This window comes from Oncorhynchus kisutch, linkage group LG4 (assembly GCF_002021735.2).
Source record: "Oncorhynchus kisutch isolate 150728-3 linkage group LG4, Okis_V2, whole genome shotgun sequence".
In the NCBI taxonomy this organism is placed as follows: domain Eukaryota; kingdom Metazoa; phylum Chordata; class Actinopteri; order Salmoniformes; family Salmonidae; genus Oncorhynchus; species Oncorhynchus kisutch.
Window position 1 is genome coordinate 70,695,946 of NC_034177.2, and position 20,409 is coordinate 70,716,354.

Genomic DNA, 20,409 nt, shown 5'->3' on the forward strand with positions numbered 1-20,409 from the left:
GCAGAGTTCAAGGTAACACCTTTCACTCTGGGCTGGGAGACTCCCGATGTTTACTAAACACTGCACTAGCTTACTTAGTGTAGTGTCCTCACTTTGGTGCAATTAATATTCCTCTAGTATCTAAGTAAAACAGGGTGATCAGATAAAAATGAGGCATCCATCGCCTCTACCCTTCAATCATCTTTATAAAGCAGGTAAAGAGTGCTTAAACTGCATACAGTACATAGAAAGTACAAATATGAAACATCAGCTGTTATTATTCAAAGAATATAATATGAATCGTTTAATCTTTTTTGGAACTACAAGAGATGATGAGAAGGACTGGGGGCGGGGCGTTTGTTTGTAAAGCAACCGTGTGTCATAACAGCGGTCTTAACATTAAAACACAAAAACAGGAGAGCTTTATGCTTGTGAAACGTGATTATTTTTTATTATTAAAACAGTTTTATACACAGCAAGACTGTGTTGAGGGAGGTCAATGGCATTCAATTGAGCAAATTAAGTCTTGGGTGGAGGTTTGGGTTAAGGTTTGATTTGGAAGGGTGGCAAACATCCATGAGGGCAGTAGCATGTAATCCATTTTTTTCCACACATCAAAGTCATGTTTTTATTCACTTTATTTTTTTTGGGGGGGGGGCGAGAGGGCTTGTTCTGTTGTTTCGATGCTGGTACTTTGAGTTTTCAGACAGTAAAGGCATAAGGTATTGGCGTAGGTAGAAACAACAACAGCAGCATTATGGAACCAGCTAACTCTTGCTGAACACAAAGCCAGAGAGCTTTTTAAACGGAGGAGCAGTATCATGAATGTGGAAGGAGTCTTTAGCAGTTTCCTATGTGAGGACCGGCTCATAGCAGTTGGTCTCATCCACGGTTGAACAGTGTTTTTAGAATGTCTTTAGCAGAGTCTCATATTGGTCTCATTGTTTGTTCTTGCTGGCATAAGGTGAGGTGGAACTTGTGAGGAGTCTGTCCAGCTCTTTTGTTCGAGGTCAATCTCCTCAGACTCAGTGCTTCTTCTTGCTGGTCTTCTCAATCATGGTCTCCACCACCATGGCCGTCTCCTCATAGCCCTTGGTCTTGCGGTTGTTGGAGAACCTTTCCACTGACTCCACCATCTCCACCTTCTCGTAGCTCATGGAGTCAGAGGGCATGCTGCTAGCGCCACGGGGGGAGGGCATGGGAGGAAGGCCCCTACGGCGACTGTCATCTTTACCCCCCTTGGGTCCGGAGGGATTGCTGGGGCATTTGGGGTCTTTGGGGTCAGGGCCTGGAGCTGGGGCAGGGTTGGGCTGTGGGGGGGGAGTAGGATCTACGTCCCTTGATTTCCCCTTCCCACCACCTTTTCCGCCCTTATCGTCACCCTTGCCACCCTCTCCGTCGGAAGGTGGGGTGGGAATACAGGGGCAAGGGGGTGGCATGGGCTGTGGATGAGGGGGGTCAGGGGAGGGGGTGTATGGGCTGAAGGGGTCATAAGGGGAGACCATGCCGTCGCAGATCGTGACAAAGACGTGTCCAGCGGAGGGGCTGGAGGTGTAGAAATGGGGGTGGGGGTAGCTGCCGTCACCCGTCACCAACACATAGCGCCCCTTAGTATAGAAGTCAGCAATTGGCTCTGGCTTCTTGTACTTCCTCATGCGGTCTCTGACGATGTTACAGAGCGTGTCGAAGGCCTTGCTGATCTGAGCTCCGTCTGGGACGTCCTGGGGGGACACACCAGTGTACAGCGAACTCTGCTTCTCCCTATTCACCTCATCCTCCTCCTCCTCCATCCCTCGCTTCTCATCCTCCATGTGTTCAGCTCCACCGACTCTTTCGTCCTGGCCACTGTCCATCACGTCTTTGGGACTGATCTCCTTCTTCATGACCTTCTTGGCCAGGTTCTTCTGGCGAGGCTTGACACTGCTGATGTCCTGGATGGCTTGGGTGATGTCTGGCAGATAAACAAAATAAACATCTTATATGAGAAAAAACACTAAAAATTCAAAAAAATATTATTGAAGGGGGAAAGGACTTCCGCGGGACCTGTATAATCCTAACCTGGATCATGAATAGAAACCTTTATATAAGACAAAACACACTTTAAAAATTCAAAACACATTATCGAAGGAGGAAAGGACTCCTGCAGAACCTGGATCCTCCTAACCACGGTCACCATTATCCATGTATAGACCTCAGGAGGATCCATTGTTTGTTGTTTTAACTGGGTGGGAATCACATCACTGTGTGGCTGTATTCATTAGGGCTCTAGCTAGTGTGGTTATAGCCTATGATGACGATGGGTTGTTACGTGTCTGCTCTGTATGTATGGAAACTATCAGTGTGAAGAAGCTGTGGAATGAGACGTGGCCATGTCCTCACCTCTGCCCCTGCTCGACACGGTGGGTGTGTGGGTAAAGCGGTAATTGGTGGTGAACAAGGTAATGGGAGTCCCAATTATCGCTGAATTCAACCTGTGGAAGAGAATGAGGAAGAAACATCAGTTAGGACACCACCACAGAAGCAGCATGTGATAGTGTATTTGTATGTGTTAGTACTAAACATTATATTAGTAATTCTAAGAGGAATATTCCTTTGTCCTTTTTCTAATTACTTTCCCATTTTTGTATTGTGAGGCTGTAAAGAAAAGATGTATTGATAAAGTAAACAAAAGAAGGATTAGGCCATATTAAAGGGGATTAAATATTACATTAAAAATAAATAACCTTCCTGAAGAGATATTCAACCATGATTGAACAAATCTGAGGTGGAAAACACACAAATATAATATCCAACACTGCCACCATGTGGCTGATATTCTACTACAAGATTTCGCAGAGTCAACACATTGAAGTGCTTCCTAATATCCAGTAGCAGGACACTGGTCACTGTGTGTTGTGGTTAGTAATTACCTGTTGTCCTCATTCTCAATGATCCTCTTGTACCTCTCCAGCTCATTCTCCAGGGAGATCTGGTACATGGCCAGGTGGCGGCACTCGTTGGTGTATTTCTCCAGGGACCTCTCGGCCTCCTCAATGTCCTTCCTCAGAGACTCAATTTGCTCGTTGTACAGCTGGATCTCATCGTCATAGCTCTCCTGGGTGCTCTTGATGGAATTCTCCAACACTGAGGTCTGACACAGAGAGAGAGAGCGAGAGAGCGAGAGAGCGAGAGAGCGAGAGAGAGAGAGAGAGAAATCTGATTATCATTTCAATATAGAGGTGGGAAACATTTTATCATATGGTATGCTACTGTACACTGCTTATTAAAAAATAAAATAAAAAACAGAATAGATGTCATATAGAAAAGTTCAACTTAATTTGTATTATTTAAGCGATCGTTGTCATTCCTGCTTGGTCATCGAACTATACTAACGTGCCAGCTGTCTGACTTTAAAAAGACAGAATAAATCAGAACATCATGACTACTGTATTCTCTGAGGATGTTGTGGTGACAACTGTAGTACTACACAGGTGTTCAACCCACGTACATATTCAACCTTCATGGCAACCTGTCTCCGATTGAAAATTGAGCCTTTAGAATTTTTAGAGATATGATAATTATTTCATGAAAATATTCAGATTTCTTGCAATTATAGGTCACAAAATTTAAAAAAGTCTGAGTTATAGAATGCCATTTGAAAATGTTTTGCTAGGAAACACAAACAGTCATGAGGTACAGGGTACAGAAAATGAACAAAGTGAAAAGCATAATTTGGGAAAAAAGCAGAGGTAGGGACCAAACAACTAAAATGAAGGGATGCACATTTAAGAAATGATTCAATAGATTCACAACTTTTGGAGAAAATAAACATGGACTTATGCATCAGTTTGAGGTAGACATTGAGAGTTGTTTTTTTGTCCTTCTATGTCTTTTAGTTTTTACTAGTATTTTTCTAAGAGATACACCTGTATTTCCCCGCTTCTCTGTTGCTTGTATCATCTTTACTCACTAATCTAAAGGTGATGACTGACACCTACTGGCGCCCCTGTGCAACTACAACCAATTTATGTCCTGTCCTCCATGGGTACATGTAAACTGTCTAACTCAATTCAAGTGGCTACCTCATCTCCCTTCCTCACTAATATGCATAGAGAGTAGGGCCTAAGGGTTGATTTGGAATGTGACACTTTCAAACACTTGAGCATGAGATGTTCGCTAAGTTATCATAGTAATGGATAGGAACCTACCTCGGTCTGCAGATGCAGCTTCTGTGCCTGGAGCTGGCAGAGGGCGCTCTTGTACTCCTCCAGCTGGCTTTGCAGGGCTGGAACTCTCCTCTGGGCCAGCTGCTTTTCCTGCTCCTTCACACAGAGACAGTTATAATACACAATGATCACACAGAGACAAGACAGGCCAGTTATAACACATAGAGATCACACAAAGGGACCACAGGCCAGTTATAACACATAGCGATCACACAAAGGGATCATAGGCCTGTTATAACACATAGAGATCACACAAAAGGGACCACAGGCCAGTTATAACACATAGCGATCACACAAAGGGATCATAGGCCTGTTATAACACATAGAGATCACACAAAGGGACCACAGGCCAGTTATAACACATAGCGATCACACAAAGGGATCATAGGCCTGTTATAACACATAGAGATCACACAAAGGGACCACAGGCCAGTTATAACACATAGAGATCACACAAAGGGACCACAGGCCAGTTATAACACATAGAGATCACACAAAGGGATCACAGGCCAGTGATAACACATAGAGATCACACAAAGGGACCACAGGTCAGTTATAACACATAGAGATCACACAAAGGGATCACAGGCCAGTGATAACACATAGAGATCACACAAAGGGACCACAGGTCAGTTATAACACATAGAGATCACACAAAGGGATCACAGGCCAGTGATAACACATAGAGATCACACAAAGGGACCACAGGTCAGTTATAACACATAGAGATCACACAAAGGGACCACAGGCCAGTTATAACACAGAGATCACACAAAGGGACCACAGGCCAGTTATAATACACACTGAACAACTAGACAGGCATTCAACATGTACATTGAGTATACGAAACATTAGGAACTTCCTAATATTGAGTTGCAATTGTCTCTAGGCTTATAAATACATCTTTAAGCTATCTCCTTCCCTTTATCTACACTGATTAACGTGGATTTAACAAGTGACATCAATACAGGATCATAGCTTTTACCTAGATTCACCTGGTCAGTCTGTCATGGAAAGAGCATGTTTTGTACACTCAGTGTACATTAGATTACAGTGCTTTAGTTGCAACTTCATAGACAGACAAGCCAACAGCTTACAGACTGACAGCATCAACATATTTTCTATAAAGGGACAACATGACACACAGAGCTGGGATTAACTGTCATAATAATAAACACAAGTATATTATTTCACAGAAATGTCAGTACACATTAACACATTGGAACACATCACAACACATTTTCCATTCAAAGACACAAAGTTCAGCTCACATAGCTGATTCCACTGGTGGTCCTTGGGGCTTTATTGTTATCTGGTCTGACACCCCTGGTCTGACTCAGCTGTTTCCCCTGGACACAGAAAGATGCCTGGTGACCTTACCTCAGAGATGCCCACGGCCACGTTGGGCACCAGGGATATTGTCTGGTTGATCTGGTGCAGGATGTTCACGTAGGTCTGGATCTCTGCCAGGTTCTACAGGGAGAGGGTGGTGGGGTGAGAGGAATAGAGGAGGAGAGGGGATGAGTTAACATTATATTTTACTTGAAATTATCTTGTATACATACTGCTGCTGTATCAAATGAAAAATTAACTTTGCCTTTAATAAAACACAAACATAAAATTTAAGACGTTCCCCAATACAATATTAGATCCTGGACTATAAAAAATAAATGGGACTGTCATACAGGGTGGGTGTATTTAATATGGTTGGGATTAGAGTAAAGTACACAACGTCTATGTACTCTAATCCTAACTTTATTAAATATACCCACCCTGTATGTCATCCCTTTATTTTCCTCAGTATTACATGTGCGTGCACTGTGTATTTTGAATCCAGGGTCTTGTAGAGTACACAATATCCATAACCAACTCAGTGTCCGTGTGGTTAGGGTCCGCCCTGATATCGAAAGGTTAGGAGCAGGATCGGTCCTTGCCATTCTGCCGCCCTAGGTGAGACCAAAAAAAGTCACCCCTACAAAACTAGAATAGTGTATTGTATGTATTTTCATGATGTTGAAATCAGGGAAATTTTGGGTTCTGAATGAAAGTTGAAAATAAGTCATTTATAGACGTCTATGTTTGGGCAAAATCAAGGATGGCCCAGACCGGACAAAATCCGGACCAAACACATACACATCTATGATTGGTTCAGATTTGGTCCGGATCAAAAACCAATGTCCGTGGATGTGGAAATCAAGGCCTGTCAAGACTGCACCAAAAAAAGACGTCCAAAAGGCATCAGCGTCGGTGCGTGTTTACTGAGCTGTACCCTACAGGGTTGCCTGAAAATGAATTTTATGAATGCCCATCTATGTGGTAAGCCTACCATTTGTAAAACACCCCCCAAAAAATGTCCAAGACGCCGGCTCGTGCTTAAAGCATTCTGCAGCGATACGCCATCCCATCTAGTTTGCGCTTAGTGGACTATAATTTGTTTTTCAACAGGACAATGACCTAACACACCTCCAGGCTGTGTAAGGGCTATTTGAACAAGAAGGAGATGGATGGAGTGCTGCATCAGATGATCTGGCCTCCACAATCACCCGACCTAAACCCACTTGAGATGGTTTGGGATGAGTTGGACCGCAGAGTGAAGGAAAAGCATCCAACAAGTGCTCAGCATATGTGTGAACTCCTTCAAGACTGTTGGAAAAGCATTACAGGTGAAGCTTGTTGAGAGAATGCCAAGAGTGTGCAAAGCTGTCATCAAGGCAAATGGTTGCTACTTAAAATAATCTAAAATATAAATTATATTTTGATTAGTTTAACACTTTTTTGTTATTACATGATTCCAATATGTCTTATTTCATAGTTTCTACAATGTAGAAAATAGTCAAACTAAAGAAAAACCCTGGAATGAGTAGGGGTATCCAAACTTTTGACTGGTACTGTATGTTAGATAATATTTTTGACAGAACGTTGGTGGACGCAGCAGCGATACGTCTCTAGAACAGCACACTGGAGAGGCACGCTGGGAATGGATAAGCAAAATATTTGTGCCCCTGCCTTTGTCAAAGTGGGCACTGCATATCACAGGTCTGCATCAGCACTCACCTAAAAAGCCCATATGCCACAGGATGAGAGAAATTGAAATTGTTTTTGGATAGAATTACGTGAGGCTTTATTTGTACTTGTTGGAGGTGCGTCTTGGTCTGTTTAGCTCAGAAAATGCCGCCCTCGTCAATCTGCCGCCATTGGTGGCAGATTGGTAATATTGTCTATTTACAAGGGGCTGTTAATGACCTAGCCAATACCAACAGCCTCTGTAGCCTCTGTAAATGAGGGCAGTGGTGTGAAGAGTTTGGTAGACCACTGGGCTCATCATCATTACAGCCTTTAAATGTGTCTAAATTGTTTGACTCTCTGAGGTGTTCTGCCTGACCTGCATCAGTACAGGCCTAACCTGATTAAGAATTTAAGAGTAAATATGTGTGCAATTACACATTTAATAGCCTCGTTAAGTATGTTTCCTAAGCAAATAAAATGTGTTTGCAGGGTAAACACCAACGCACTGAGGTGGGTTGTTAAATTCACTAGTCATTGATTTAGTTTCAGTATTTATTAATTGGATTTATATGGTCCATCTGGTGGATGTAAACAAAGCATTACAGATGTGGCATCTTAATTTGATCACAGAAAAATCCAATAATCCTTGTGATTTACCTAAATTCACTGAAAACCTCCAGTTCTCTTTCTCTCTTGCTCGCTCAAAAGCTAAAGCAGCAGACAGAATAAAAATCCTACTACTGTACATCCTACTACTGCCACATTCGAATGTAAAAATGTTTACCTGAAATGCCAGCCTGGTCTCATAGACTAGACTTAACATAGTAACTGTAAACGCGGGACACTTAAAATAGTATGACACAGTATGTTACGTTTGGTATTGTTACATATGACAGAAGGTTACTTAAGGCAAAACAAAAGTACAGTTGTTGGTCGGGGTGCAGAGGTGGCGAACGTCTAGCATCCCAAATGTTGCATATTTGAATTTCATCACGGACAACTTTAGCAAATTTGCAACTACTTACTACTTTTTTCTACTTTGCTACTTGGCATGTTAGCTAACCCCTCACCTAACCTTAACCTTTTAACCTTTTAACCTAACTCCTAACCTTAAACCCTAACCCCTAGCCTAGCTAACGTTAGCAACCACAAAATTGGGATTCATAAAATATCATGCATTTTGAACATTCGTAACATGCATATCGACAACCGTTGTTTTATATAGCTTAGTAACACAAGACAGATACACTCCTTTCCATATATATGTGATCGACCGGCTCGATTCTGTCTTATGTAGCAAAATTTGAAATTGTAGAGACTCAGAGACTCAGAGATAGAAAATGGTATATCATACACTACAGTTGAGGAAAAATGGGAAAGTAATTCTGCTTTGAAAGTTGATAAACTTGTAACCTCACATTTGAGAAAATGGTATTTGAGTGTTTTAGTACACCTACTGGAGAGCTCTTCTTTGTCTATACCCATTCAGCATCATTCACACCCTGTTAATTTTTAGCCTCACCCATCTCTTTAAGGATTCACATGTGAATACTAAACAACAAAAGATTTTAATACTAAAGGCTGGTTTATAATATGGGTTTGTAAATTTAATCTGGAGTGCCAGAGTGTGCTCTGGGCATTCGTAAACTCAGAGCGTTTTCAGATTGTCCTTTTGTAAATTCAGAGCGTTTTGGTCTTTGATCACACTGGACGCTGTGGCCAAGGAGTAGGGTTGATCCGAGCATTCTGACCTAACAACAGCAGTCAAGCACCCAAGTTAACTGGCTAACGTTGGCTAGCTTGTTAGCTACTTCCAGACACAACTGAGACAACAGCTCACTCTGACCATTTTACTCACCCTAGCAGAGCTGGTTAGGCTGCTTTTATGTCATCCTGAGTGTTGGTGACTGCAACTGTGCTGCTGGCAACAATTTAATTACGCTTTTTTGCCAACATTTACTGACACAACGCATGTTGAGCGTTCGTAAATTCTTCAGTTATTATTCTGCGCTCTGCTACACTCAGACGAGAGTGCACTGAAAACAGAGTAGATAGCCAGAGAGAATTTACCAGCTATGTCTATAGACAGTTGTCACAGTGATATCATGAACATTCTATTGAAATGGTTACTTGCATAGTGGAGTCTTTTGTTTAGACATGTAGCTAACTAGCTAAACAATAAACCATAATACCAACTCATAACGTTACTACCCTGCATGAATTTGCAGGTAGCTAGCTAACATTAGGCTACAACTAGCAATGCAAATGGCTCTGAGAAACAAATAATATTACTACACAGATCATACATGTAAGGTTAGCTAGCAAGCCAGCCAGCTAACGTTAGATAAATGTAGCTAGCTAGATTCTCTTAGCCGTATAAATGGATGGACGCTTCTCCCTCTCTGTCATGGATGCCATGGTTGCCCTTACTTTGAAGATGTAATCCGGAAACAGGTGTTTTATACAACAGCCTTCTGTGTGTTCTCTTTTCGACTCTGTCTGCATATTTGCAATCAAACACCAGAATTTCCTCCATCTCCTTAGCTATCATACTCTAATTCCACTGATTTCAAAACTCGGTCCTCCAGAAAGTGGAGAGCAACAGTTGTGCAGTTCTACTATGTGATATCTTTCAAAAAAGCTGGGTTGGAAAGGATTACCTACACATACTGACAGCTCATGTAACAGCTCATGTTATAGACAGAAGCCTGCTACACGACAGACCAATCCGAACTCATCTCTCGGCATGTCCAGCCCACTCATTGTCTCAGTTGACTTTTTCCGTGGCTAAACCAACTAGGCTTATCATTTAACAATTGTATTTGTATTTACAGATATTTTATTCGTATTTACAGCAGACAAGTTTGTTTTTAAGGCACATGAAAGTTCACATGTTCCAGAAGGCTCTCCTGTGAAGTTGTGACGTGCGAAAAATCACATGTCACATATTGACAGTGAGGCTAAAATGTTTAATTTGGCTCTATACACCAGCATTTTGGATTTTTACTTTGTGATAAAGTCACAGAGGGATAAATATCATAACCCCCAAAAATGCTAATCTCCCCTGTTATTGGTAATGGTGAGAGGCTAGCATAGTTTGACAGAATGATCTTTGTACCTCTGTAACTTTCTCATTCATCATTATTCACAATTCATTCATGATTATCTGAAATCATGTTAGCATCCACATGAATGTAGAAGTGTTCAGAAACATATTCTATTCTTATTTACAATAAAAGTGAGTCCAAAATGACAAAATACACTATTTACCATTAATATATTTTTGGCACAACATAATCCAAAACCCAACCAAATCTAACTGCAAATGCACCCAACAAGTTTGTAGAGTCGCAAGCTTGATGTAGTCATTACATGCTAGGATTATGGGACCAAATACTACACTTTTGACTACTTTAATACACTATAAGTGAATTTGTCCAAATACTTATGACACCTTCAAATGGGGGGACTAAATACATAAAGTGATCTCAAATCTAAAAATGCTGGAGTATAGTCAAATTAAAAGTTGTAGCTTCACTGTCTAAATAAATACAGAAGGGAGTGTATTGGTCTCCAGTACGACATGCAAGTGTATACAGAAATGCAGCGCTAGGCTACACCTAATAGCCTACTGTGGCCTATGAAAACAAATATTTTTTATAATCAAATCCTCTTCCTGCAGGATTATGTTACTCCTGTTGCGAGACTGGTCAATTTATGATCTACATCTGCAGGTTGAAAGACGATATGCTATGCACACTGTACCGGTTTCCTTTCCAATAAGTATTTTTTTAATGATTAGTACACTCCACTGACCTAAAATACTTCCCCCAGGGCTAATTGTATGATTGTACAATATAAAGGCAGAATGAGTTGTAATAGACTGCAGATGATGTTGTAGGTGTATACCTCTTACCTTCCTGTTTCTGTCTTTGGTGGAGTTGAGGGTCGTCCTGAAGGGAACTGCGGACTGGATCTGCAAACTCCAGGTTCCCCAACAGGGCCATAGTCAGCCTCCTAGGAGAGGAGAGAGAGGAGAGGAGAGGAGAGGAGAGGAGAGGAGAGGAGAGAGAGGAGCAGGAGAGGAGAGGAGAGGGAGAGGAGAGGAGGAGAGAGGAGAGAGAGGAAAGGAGAGGAGAGGAGAGGAGAGGAGAGGAGAGGAGAGGAAGCGAGAGGGGAGAGGAGAGGAGAGGAGAGGAGAGGAGAGGAGAGGAGAGGAGAGGAGAGGAGAGGAGAGGAAGGAGAGGAGAGGAGAGGAGAGGAGAGGAGAGGAGAGGAGAGGAGAGGAGAGGAGAGGAGAGAGAGGAGAGGAGAGGAGAGGAGAGGAGAGGACGAGCGAGAAGGAGAGAGGAGAGGGAGGAGAGGAGAGGAGAGGAGGAGGAGAGGAGAGGAGAGGAGAGGAGATGGAGAGGAGAGGAAGAGGAGAGGAGAGGAGAGAGAGGAAGGAGGGAGAGGAGAGGGAAGAGGAGAGGAGAGGGAGAGGAGAGGAGAGGAGAGGAGAGGAGAGGAGAAGGAGAGGCGAGGAGAGGAGAGGAGCAGGAGAGGAGAGGAGAGGAGAGGAGAGGAGAAGGAGAGGAGAGGGAGAGGAGAGGAGGAGAGAGGAAGGAGAGGAGAGGAGAGGAGAGGAGAGGAGAGGAGAGGAAGAGGAGAGGAGGAGGAGAGGAGAGGAGAGGAGAGGAGAGGAGAGGAGAGGAGAGGAGAGGAGAGGAGAGGAGAGGAGAGGAGAGGAGAGGAGAGGAGAGGAGAGGAGAGGAGAGGAGAGGAGAGGAGAGGAGAGGAGAGGAGAGGAGAGGAGAGGAGAGGAGAGGAGAGGAGAGGAGAGGAGAGGAGAGGAGAGGGAGAGGAGAGGAGAGGAAGAGGAGAGGGAGGAGAGGAGAGGAGAGGAGAGGAGAGGAGAGAGGGAGAGGAGAGGAGAGAGGAGAGGAAGAGGAAGAGGAGAGGAGAGGAGAGGAAGGAGAGGAGAGGAGAGGAGAGGAGAGGAGAGGAGAGGAGAGGAGAGGAGAGGAGAGGAGAGGAGAGGAGAGGAGAGGAGAGGAGAGGAGAGGAGAGGAGAGGAGAGGAGAGGAGAGGAGAGGAGAGGAGAGGAGAGATGGGGGCAAAAGAGAAGAGAGAGAGAGGCAAGTCGATAGGTAGATATCCACTCCTCATAAAGCCTCACACAGTATTACACTGCGGTTATTATTCATCTGAACACCACACAAAGCCTTTCTTCACTAGTACATTCCTCCATTATGTCTAAAGCCTCTGATATCACTAACCCAGAAAGACAGCGATATGATAAGACATTTAATTCAGTTCCATGAGCTCACTGTATTGTCCTGACCTCTTAAGCTTTGTCTCTCAGCCCCAAAGTCCTATCAGGATTGCAGTTACACAATATAATTATGATTCTAATTATAATCTACAAAGCTTGTAGATTATTAACCAGACAAAAAATATATTTGATCTTTTTGTTGTTCCACATTGCAAAGCCGCTTTCATGCACAGGGCTTATGCAGAAAACTTTGCTCACAAGTTGTGTTTTATGGTTAGGGCGCTAATAATGCAGCAGGACAGTTTAGCAGTTGTATTACAGTTTAACATTTTTGGAGGTTTCCCGCAAACAGATTAGGCCTAGTCCTGGTCTAAAAAGCAAGCCCAATGGAGAATGTCTATCAAATTATTTTTTGTCTGGATTTAATTGAGTTTTTTTACATTAAATTAAACAGGTGAAATTGTCATAGGACTCACACACATACCTTGTTGAGTTGTTCCAGTGTACCCCGCAGCTGTTCTTGATACTCACATTCATTTCTGTATCTTTGGAGTACAAAACATAATCACAAAACATAAATTCAAGACTTTTGTGTGACCTACCTTGTATTGCTCTGTCATTTACATGAGTTTGTGTATTGAGCACATTGAGAGGATCGACGTTTCTCTATCTGGCTTTTCTGACTTTACAATGTCTGTAAAACAACACATTTCACTACACCTATCTGTGTGACAATAAAACATAGTTTTTTTCGTTTTTATTAACTCTTCATTTTCCTTAATCAACCTGACTCCCCTTGAAAGCACTTAAAAGGGATGTTTGTTATCTTTTTTCAACACACAACCACTTGAGCAGTATTTATTCTTCTTAGTACTGTCTTGGTGTTAGAAGATAGAAATCCATGACACTTACCATGACTGAACTCACAGCACCTGCCATTTCCATGTCAATAAACCCCTTTATTGAAGACAGACTTTCAACAGGTGGACAATGTATCACAATGTATCACAGTCAGATTATCTGGGAAACTAAGCATTCACCAGCATACAAACAGTTTACTCTGCATCTGGTCTAGAGAAGGGCACCTCACCCCAGCACGGGTTACTCACAGGCGGTGGCCCATCCACACTTTCCTTCTCTCTGACCCACACATCAGTTTAAAAAACACACTACCCTTACTGACGCACGCACACAAATACAAGCACGCACACCTTCAAACTCACGGACATCACTTACTTGTTGGTGAATTCGTCCAGCATGCGGCATGAGTCCTTCAGCTCTCGCTCAAGCTTGGCACGGTCAGCGGAGAGCTCGCGGATGCGCTGCTGATTCAGACCGATCTGTTCCGTAAAGGCCTCCTCGAGCCCGCTAGCCTCCTCCATCCGCTGCAGCGTCTCTAGCTGCTTCCGGAACACGGCATTGCGCTGCTCCAGCACGCGTGCCCGGTTGATGTAGCGGGCGAAACGGCTGTTGAGTTCCTGCAGGCTCTCCCAGCCCTGGATGGCCGAGGCGCCCGCCGACGCGTCAGGGCCGTAGGGCTCCTCGAAGACATCGGAGCGCTCATACTTCTCCTTGCGCACCTCGTGCGTGTAACTGGTCTGGTGCATGGTGGTGGTTGTCGCTCTCCCGCTGTCTCGGTTGGTGTTATCCCCGGAGTGCGTTCTCCCCTTCGCACCTTTAGTGTGTGAAAACTCGGGTGCTCACCCTTGGCTGTCTCATGCTAGACTAAAGGCTGCTCGGCCCCTGCCGGCTGCGAAATAGACCCCCACAAATCTCCTGCTGGCCTGATCCCACGCAAGGCACGCGCATAGGGCCTTCCAGAGTTTGTTAGCCTTTGTGGCTGACATTACAAAAGCTCTGCCATTGATGATCGAGCAAAAAGACAAAAACAAACGGCAGACAGGCGAGAGAGAATATTGCTGTGTCAAATGGACCATTATCAGAAGCCTCATTGTTTCCAATCAACTGTTTTTCTAGATCTCGGTTTGATTTATGGGGAATTTTGGACTATGGCCTAGGTTTACCACATGACCAAGTGGAAATAGCATGCTGTGCAGGTTTTTGTTACAGGCCATAGCCAATTACTAATGTGCCAAAAGTACCCTAGTAACCCCTAAAGCAGATTTTAGCTATTTTGTTCTCCTACTGATTATTATACAAACGGTTACAAATTGGCAAGCCCTGTCACATTATTCATCACACAAGTGAATTGAATATTAATAGGTCCGCAAACATTAAATTATTACACACAATAACCCACAGCATTGGCCAAGATCCAGCTCAAATAAGGAAAATGGTTAGTCATACATTATACAAACCGTTCCAATTGCATAGAGATTATACGAAATTACAATCCCACTGATGGGAGTCACAACAATTGAATAACTGTCCCATGGGTAAAAAAAAAACAGTTTTATCAACTGCATGAGAAAAATACATATGGGACCAAAGGGCTTGGTCTTATGTAAACTGCAGACGATCTTGGAATGTTTGGTTTAGCTCTCCACTTGTCTACTGAATATTCTGAATGGATTGACTGTACACAAATCGACAGCCTGCTTCTTTTTCACATATGGGGATTGATGTTACTGTAAAATGTGTATTCCTCTGTGGAATTAGCCAATTCAAGGCCAAGAGCAGCCACCCTCACCTCACAACAACACACCAAAAGCCAAAGAGCTCTCCCTCTCTCACCTAAGTTTACATGCGGATGGTGTTGCTGCTCCCTTAAGGAAAGCTCTCAACCTGAAATACCTCAGAAATTCACTGAATGTTTACATAAACTGTAAAAATGTCAAATAGAGCCCAGACAACAGCTTTTTTTCAGGGAGGCTCTCTGGACACTGATAAATGCTTGTGCCTCAAGCAATGCTATTTAAACTGTGTCTGGTGGGTGGTGTGTGTGTGCATGTGTGACCTCACTTCACATTGCAGCAGACCAGTGTTGGTTGAGTAGCACAGGTTGAGTGCATAAATTACTCATCTTGTTCCAGGGCGATAGCAGTGCTCTGCTATGTACGTTTACATGACTTCATGACCTCTAACACAACTGTGTCAGTTCGTGTGTTGACATATATTGTATTTATATATTGTATGTGTATTTTGTTCAAATGGTGTGTATGTGCATTAGGGCATTGTCCTGTGTGGTGGGTGGTCACACTCGACAGATCTAGAGGGGCTGTCTGCCCGTATAAGGCTGAATGGAGCACATGCCAAAATGTATTACATCAGCACTCCTGACCCTAGAAAAGCCAGGGGTTCAGAGAAAAAAGGCATAGGCTCTGAGTTCTGTTAAAGATATGTTATTATTAGTATTACTGAACAAAAATATAAACACAACATTCAACAATTTCAAAGATTTTGAGTTACAGTTCATAGAAGAAAATCTGTAAATTGAAATAAATTCATTTGGCCCTAATCTATGTATTTCACATGACTGGACAGAGGCTAAGACATGGGTGCCCCCCCCCCCCCCCCCCCCCCCCCCCCCCAGGTGCACCTTGGCATTGTGTTGTGACAAAACTGCAAGGACAGTAACTTTCATAGAGCCATATCGATGGATTTTGGCACTGAGAATTCTTACCTTCATCTGCTACAAGCAGAATGAGCACCCTGCTTGTCAAAGCACTTCCAAAGGCAGCCTTGAGAGAACATTTACTGTGTGATAATGTCTTGTTTCCAATATGGCATTTTGTCCCAAGCACAAGGTGCACCTTTGTAATGATCATGCTGTTTAATCAGCTTGTTGATATGCCACAACTGTCAGGTGGATGGATTATCTTGGCAAAGGAGAAATGCTCAGGGATGTAAACAAATTTGTGCACAAAATTTGAGAGAAATACGCTTTTTGTGCATATTTATTTAAACTCATGAAAAATGGAAAGAACATGTTGCGTTCACATTTTGTTCAGTATATATTAATTTGTTATTTATAGATTTTCAAGTTCAGTCCACTGTAGGCCCCTATTGATTTACCTTACAATAACACTGTCACACTGTATAATGATAGGAGTGCAGGAATACGTAATAGTTTTTTTTATTTTCTCCACCCAAACAAAAGAGTGAGGTGTAAACCTCTAAATAATACAAAGGAAGAGCCCTGTAAAACAAGTGCACAATAACACATAGCATGGAAGCCTATACAACACAGGTACTCACAAGACTAATGGACACGATAACAATAACTGACAAGGACAATGGGAAAAAGAGGGCACATATACACTAATCAGGGGGAATGGGAACCCGATGTGCGTAATGAGACAAGACAGTCCGGGGTTGATGGTATTTTTTTATTTATTTCACCTTTATTTAACCAGGTAGGCCAGTTGCGAACAAGTTCTCATTTACAACTGCGACCTGGCCAAGATAAAAAACAAAGCAGTGCGACACAAACACAGAGTTACACATGGAATAAACAAACGTACAGTCAATAACACAATAGAAACATCTATATACAGTGTGTGCAAATGTAGTAAGGTTAGGGAGGTAAGGCAATAAATAGTCCATAGTGGAGAAATAATTACAATTTTCCATTAACACTGGAGTGATAGATGTACAGGAGATGTGCAAGTAGAGATACTGGGGTGTAAAGGAGCAAACAAAAATTAAAATAACATGGGGATGAGATAGTTGGGTGGGCTATTTACAGATGGGCTGTGTATGCTGCAATGATCAGTAAGCTGCTCTGACAGCTGATGGTTAAAGTTAGTGAGGGAGATGTAAGTCTCCAGCTTCAGTGGTTTTAGCAATTCGTTCCAGTCACTGGCAGTAGAAAACTGGAAGGAAAGGCGGCCAAAGGAGGAGTTGGCTTTGGGGATGACCAGAGAAATATACAGTTGAAGTCGGAAGTTTACATATACTTAGGTTGGAGTCATTGAAACATGTTTTTTTTAAATTCTCCACAGCCAAATGCAACCTCCAAAGAAAACTGCTGGCAACAGATAATGTATATAGTGTGTATTGTCCTTTTAATTATGGCATATTTTGCCATGTTAGCTGTCAGTCAAACTGTGCAAAAGTTCAAATGAAACATAAGTTTAGGCATACATTCCTACTAGTGAAGGTTAGCTTTAACCCCTTAGCTTGTCGCGAGTCTACTAAATGGTAACAGGCACTTTCAACAAACTAAATATGGCTGGACTGCACATAATCCACTGGAGTTTGGGCTGCTTCAGTTTCATTCTCCTCTGTTCAACATTGGATCTTCAGCCTGTCAGAGCACTCAGAAGGAAATGCTCACTTACATTATACCTCTTACCTGCAGAGAGAGAGAGATGATAGGTGAGAGATGATAGGTGTTCAGTTCATCCAGGTAACTGCTTTCAGCCACTAAATAGGACTTCACAGAGAAGGACACTCACACACAATCCAATACAGTCTTTAAATGCGCTATCACTGGTCACTGCAGACACACTCATAGCGCACGCACACACACGCAAACTCTGCATACACTCCCAACATTAACAGAGTGTTGCAAAATCAGCATCCCGGAACAAAACAAAATCCAAGCCAACGGGCTGCACAGAGCCACAGTCTGGCCATTTTTACACTGGATATACTGTATATCTGTGTACACCACTGATCTCTATCCTCAAAGTGGCCATAAATACACCAACTATCCGCAGGATTCATTTCAGAAGGAATTTATGTTGTTTGTATAATGCGTCCACGTGAGAAATGGGATAAGGTGCAGGCTAGGTTCCCGGACACTTGTCCTTCATATATATTAGATAATAGTGGTCGTAAATCCAGAGCCTTGCCTGAGATTAGAAAGCTGTCTGAGGTGGAAATGAGAGCCTTGTGTTTATACTGCCCGTCAGGTTTGCTTGGCTCTAACAACAGACTTGACCTGAGGCTTTGGCTGTGTTAGTGGCGCTGTAAATTTTAAGGGTGTTATAAAGAACAGAAAAACCCAGCGGCTACTTTATTGTGCGTCAGGCCTTAAAAACAGTCTGTCGATACAAGAAGATGACCAAAATAGGTAGATGCACCTAAGCAGGGAATCATATAATGCTTTACTCTATAGTTAAAATGAAACATGAAAGAGACCCATTTATTTTCCCTCCTTGACTCTCAGTTTAAAAAGTCGATATATCCAAAGGAATAAGATTTTTGAAGCCGGCCTGCAGCTCTTGACGTCTGAGAGAGGGATAGAGCATGATGAGCGAAGCGGGGACAGTGACAATGATGATTGATTTTCAAATCCCACAGCTGCCATCTGTCCATCTGTTTATCTGGTCTGTACGATGGATTACTATAGAAACATTTCTGTTAAGGCTTTCTACAGCTTGGTCAATGCTATGCCTCCAGAGAATCAGAAACGTTCCAGCGAAGTCATGCATGGGGTAGTGTAGCTATATCTAGCTAGCACATTATGAACTATTGTAATATTGTAAAATATAAAGTGTATTCTTACTGAAGGACCAACATTGTCCATAACACATGTCATCAAAATAATGCATACAAAAGATATTGCGAAACAACCATATGTTGCTGAGGACATGTTGAGAAAAACTAGAAGGATCATTGTAAACAGGAAACACAACATTATCACACATTAAATGTTCTCTCAAGGCTGCCTTTGGAAGTGCTTTGCCAAGGAGGTTGCTCATTCTGCTTGTAGCAGATGAAGGTAAGAATTCTCAGTGCCAAAATCCATTGCATGGCTCTATGAACGTTACAGTCATTATTCTTTCCAACATAACAGAATGGACAATATCCCCAAACCTAGTGCCATTTGTACAACTGATAATGGAAGCGTTTAGTCACTGCTGTCAATAGGAATCAGAAACATACAGCTTTGCTTAAAAGGGGGACTTGGGGAAGTAATCTATTACTGAACAACAATATAAATGCAACATCTAAAAGTGTTGGTCCCATGTTTCATGAGCTGTTTGATAGAAAAGTTACATATTTAACTGATCTATTTGATATTGATGGATAACAATTCATATTTAACTAATAGAAATACATTTCTGTCCTACTAGTGTCTGTGTTTTCATGGGTTCCACTCTAGTTCCCTGCAGCCAATCTGGGCGTATGGTCACCAGAGATGGCTTGAGCTGACAAGTGAGTTAAAGACTGCATTACATAGACAATAATGTGTTTTACTAGAGATAGTTTAGGAGCAGAACAATCCCTCATTGTCTCAAAATCATCTTTGCATCTGGGAAACTCAGCCAGGGTGGGGATAAGACAACAACCTACGCGCAGATAACGATAGGATGAACCCAGAGTGGCTTATGATGCTCCTTGGTCTGCATGAGGGGGGTTGAACCAACCATGACTGAACATTGTTAGTGTCAGCTATATATAGTACTATGCATTTGTGTAAAGGTTAGGTTACTCGTTCCAACACTCAAGGGTGGGGGGTTGACCAGCCTCATTATTGCAATAATTCATCAATATTAAATAAAGATGATTGTTTGAAGAAATGACCAAGTCTCTCTCAGTACTGAATTTCCACCACCGCTGAAATACAAGATCCCAGAAATGGTCCATACGCACAAAAAGCTTATTTCTCTCAAATTTTTAGCATACATTTTGTGCACATCCCAGCTTGTGAGCATTTCTCCTTTGCCAAGATAATCCATCCACCTGATAGGTGTAGCATATCAAGAAACTGATTAGACAGCATGATTTTTTTCACAGGTGGACCTTGTGCTGGGGACAATAAAACGCCACTCTAAAATGTGCATTTTTTTAAACAACACAATGCCACAGGTGTCTTAAATTGAGGGAGCATGCAATTGGCATACTGACTGCAGGAATGTCCACCAGAGCTGTTGCCAGATAATTGAATTGTAATTTCTCTACCATAAGCCACCTCCAACATAATTTAAGAGAATTTGGCAGTATGTCCACCCTGCCTCACAACCGCACACCAAGTGTAACCAGAACACCAAGTACTAAGACATGCGTTTTTCTGGATTTTTGTTGTTGTTATTATGTCTCTCACTATTCAAA

At 42.5% G+C, this 20,409-nt stretch overlaps 1 protein-coding gene across 1 annotated transcript; it reads right to left on the reverse strand.

Moving 5' to 3' along the window:
• Nucleotides 1–599: 599 nt before the first annotated feature.
• On the reverse strand, nt 600–14,223 carry LOC109888976 (filensin). The gene is given in 8 exon segments (XM_031823567.1): nt 600–1,930; nt 2,359–2,450; nt 2,889–3,109; nt 4,167–4,274; nt 5,565–5,657; nt 11,107–11,173; nt 12,885–12,989; nt 13,681–14,223. Coding segments are annotated over 8 exon segments (1,983 nt in total). The 5' UTR covers nt 14,052–14,223; the 3' UTR covers nt 600–1,004.
• Nucleotides 14,224–20,409: the final 6,186 nt, after the last annotated feature.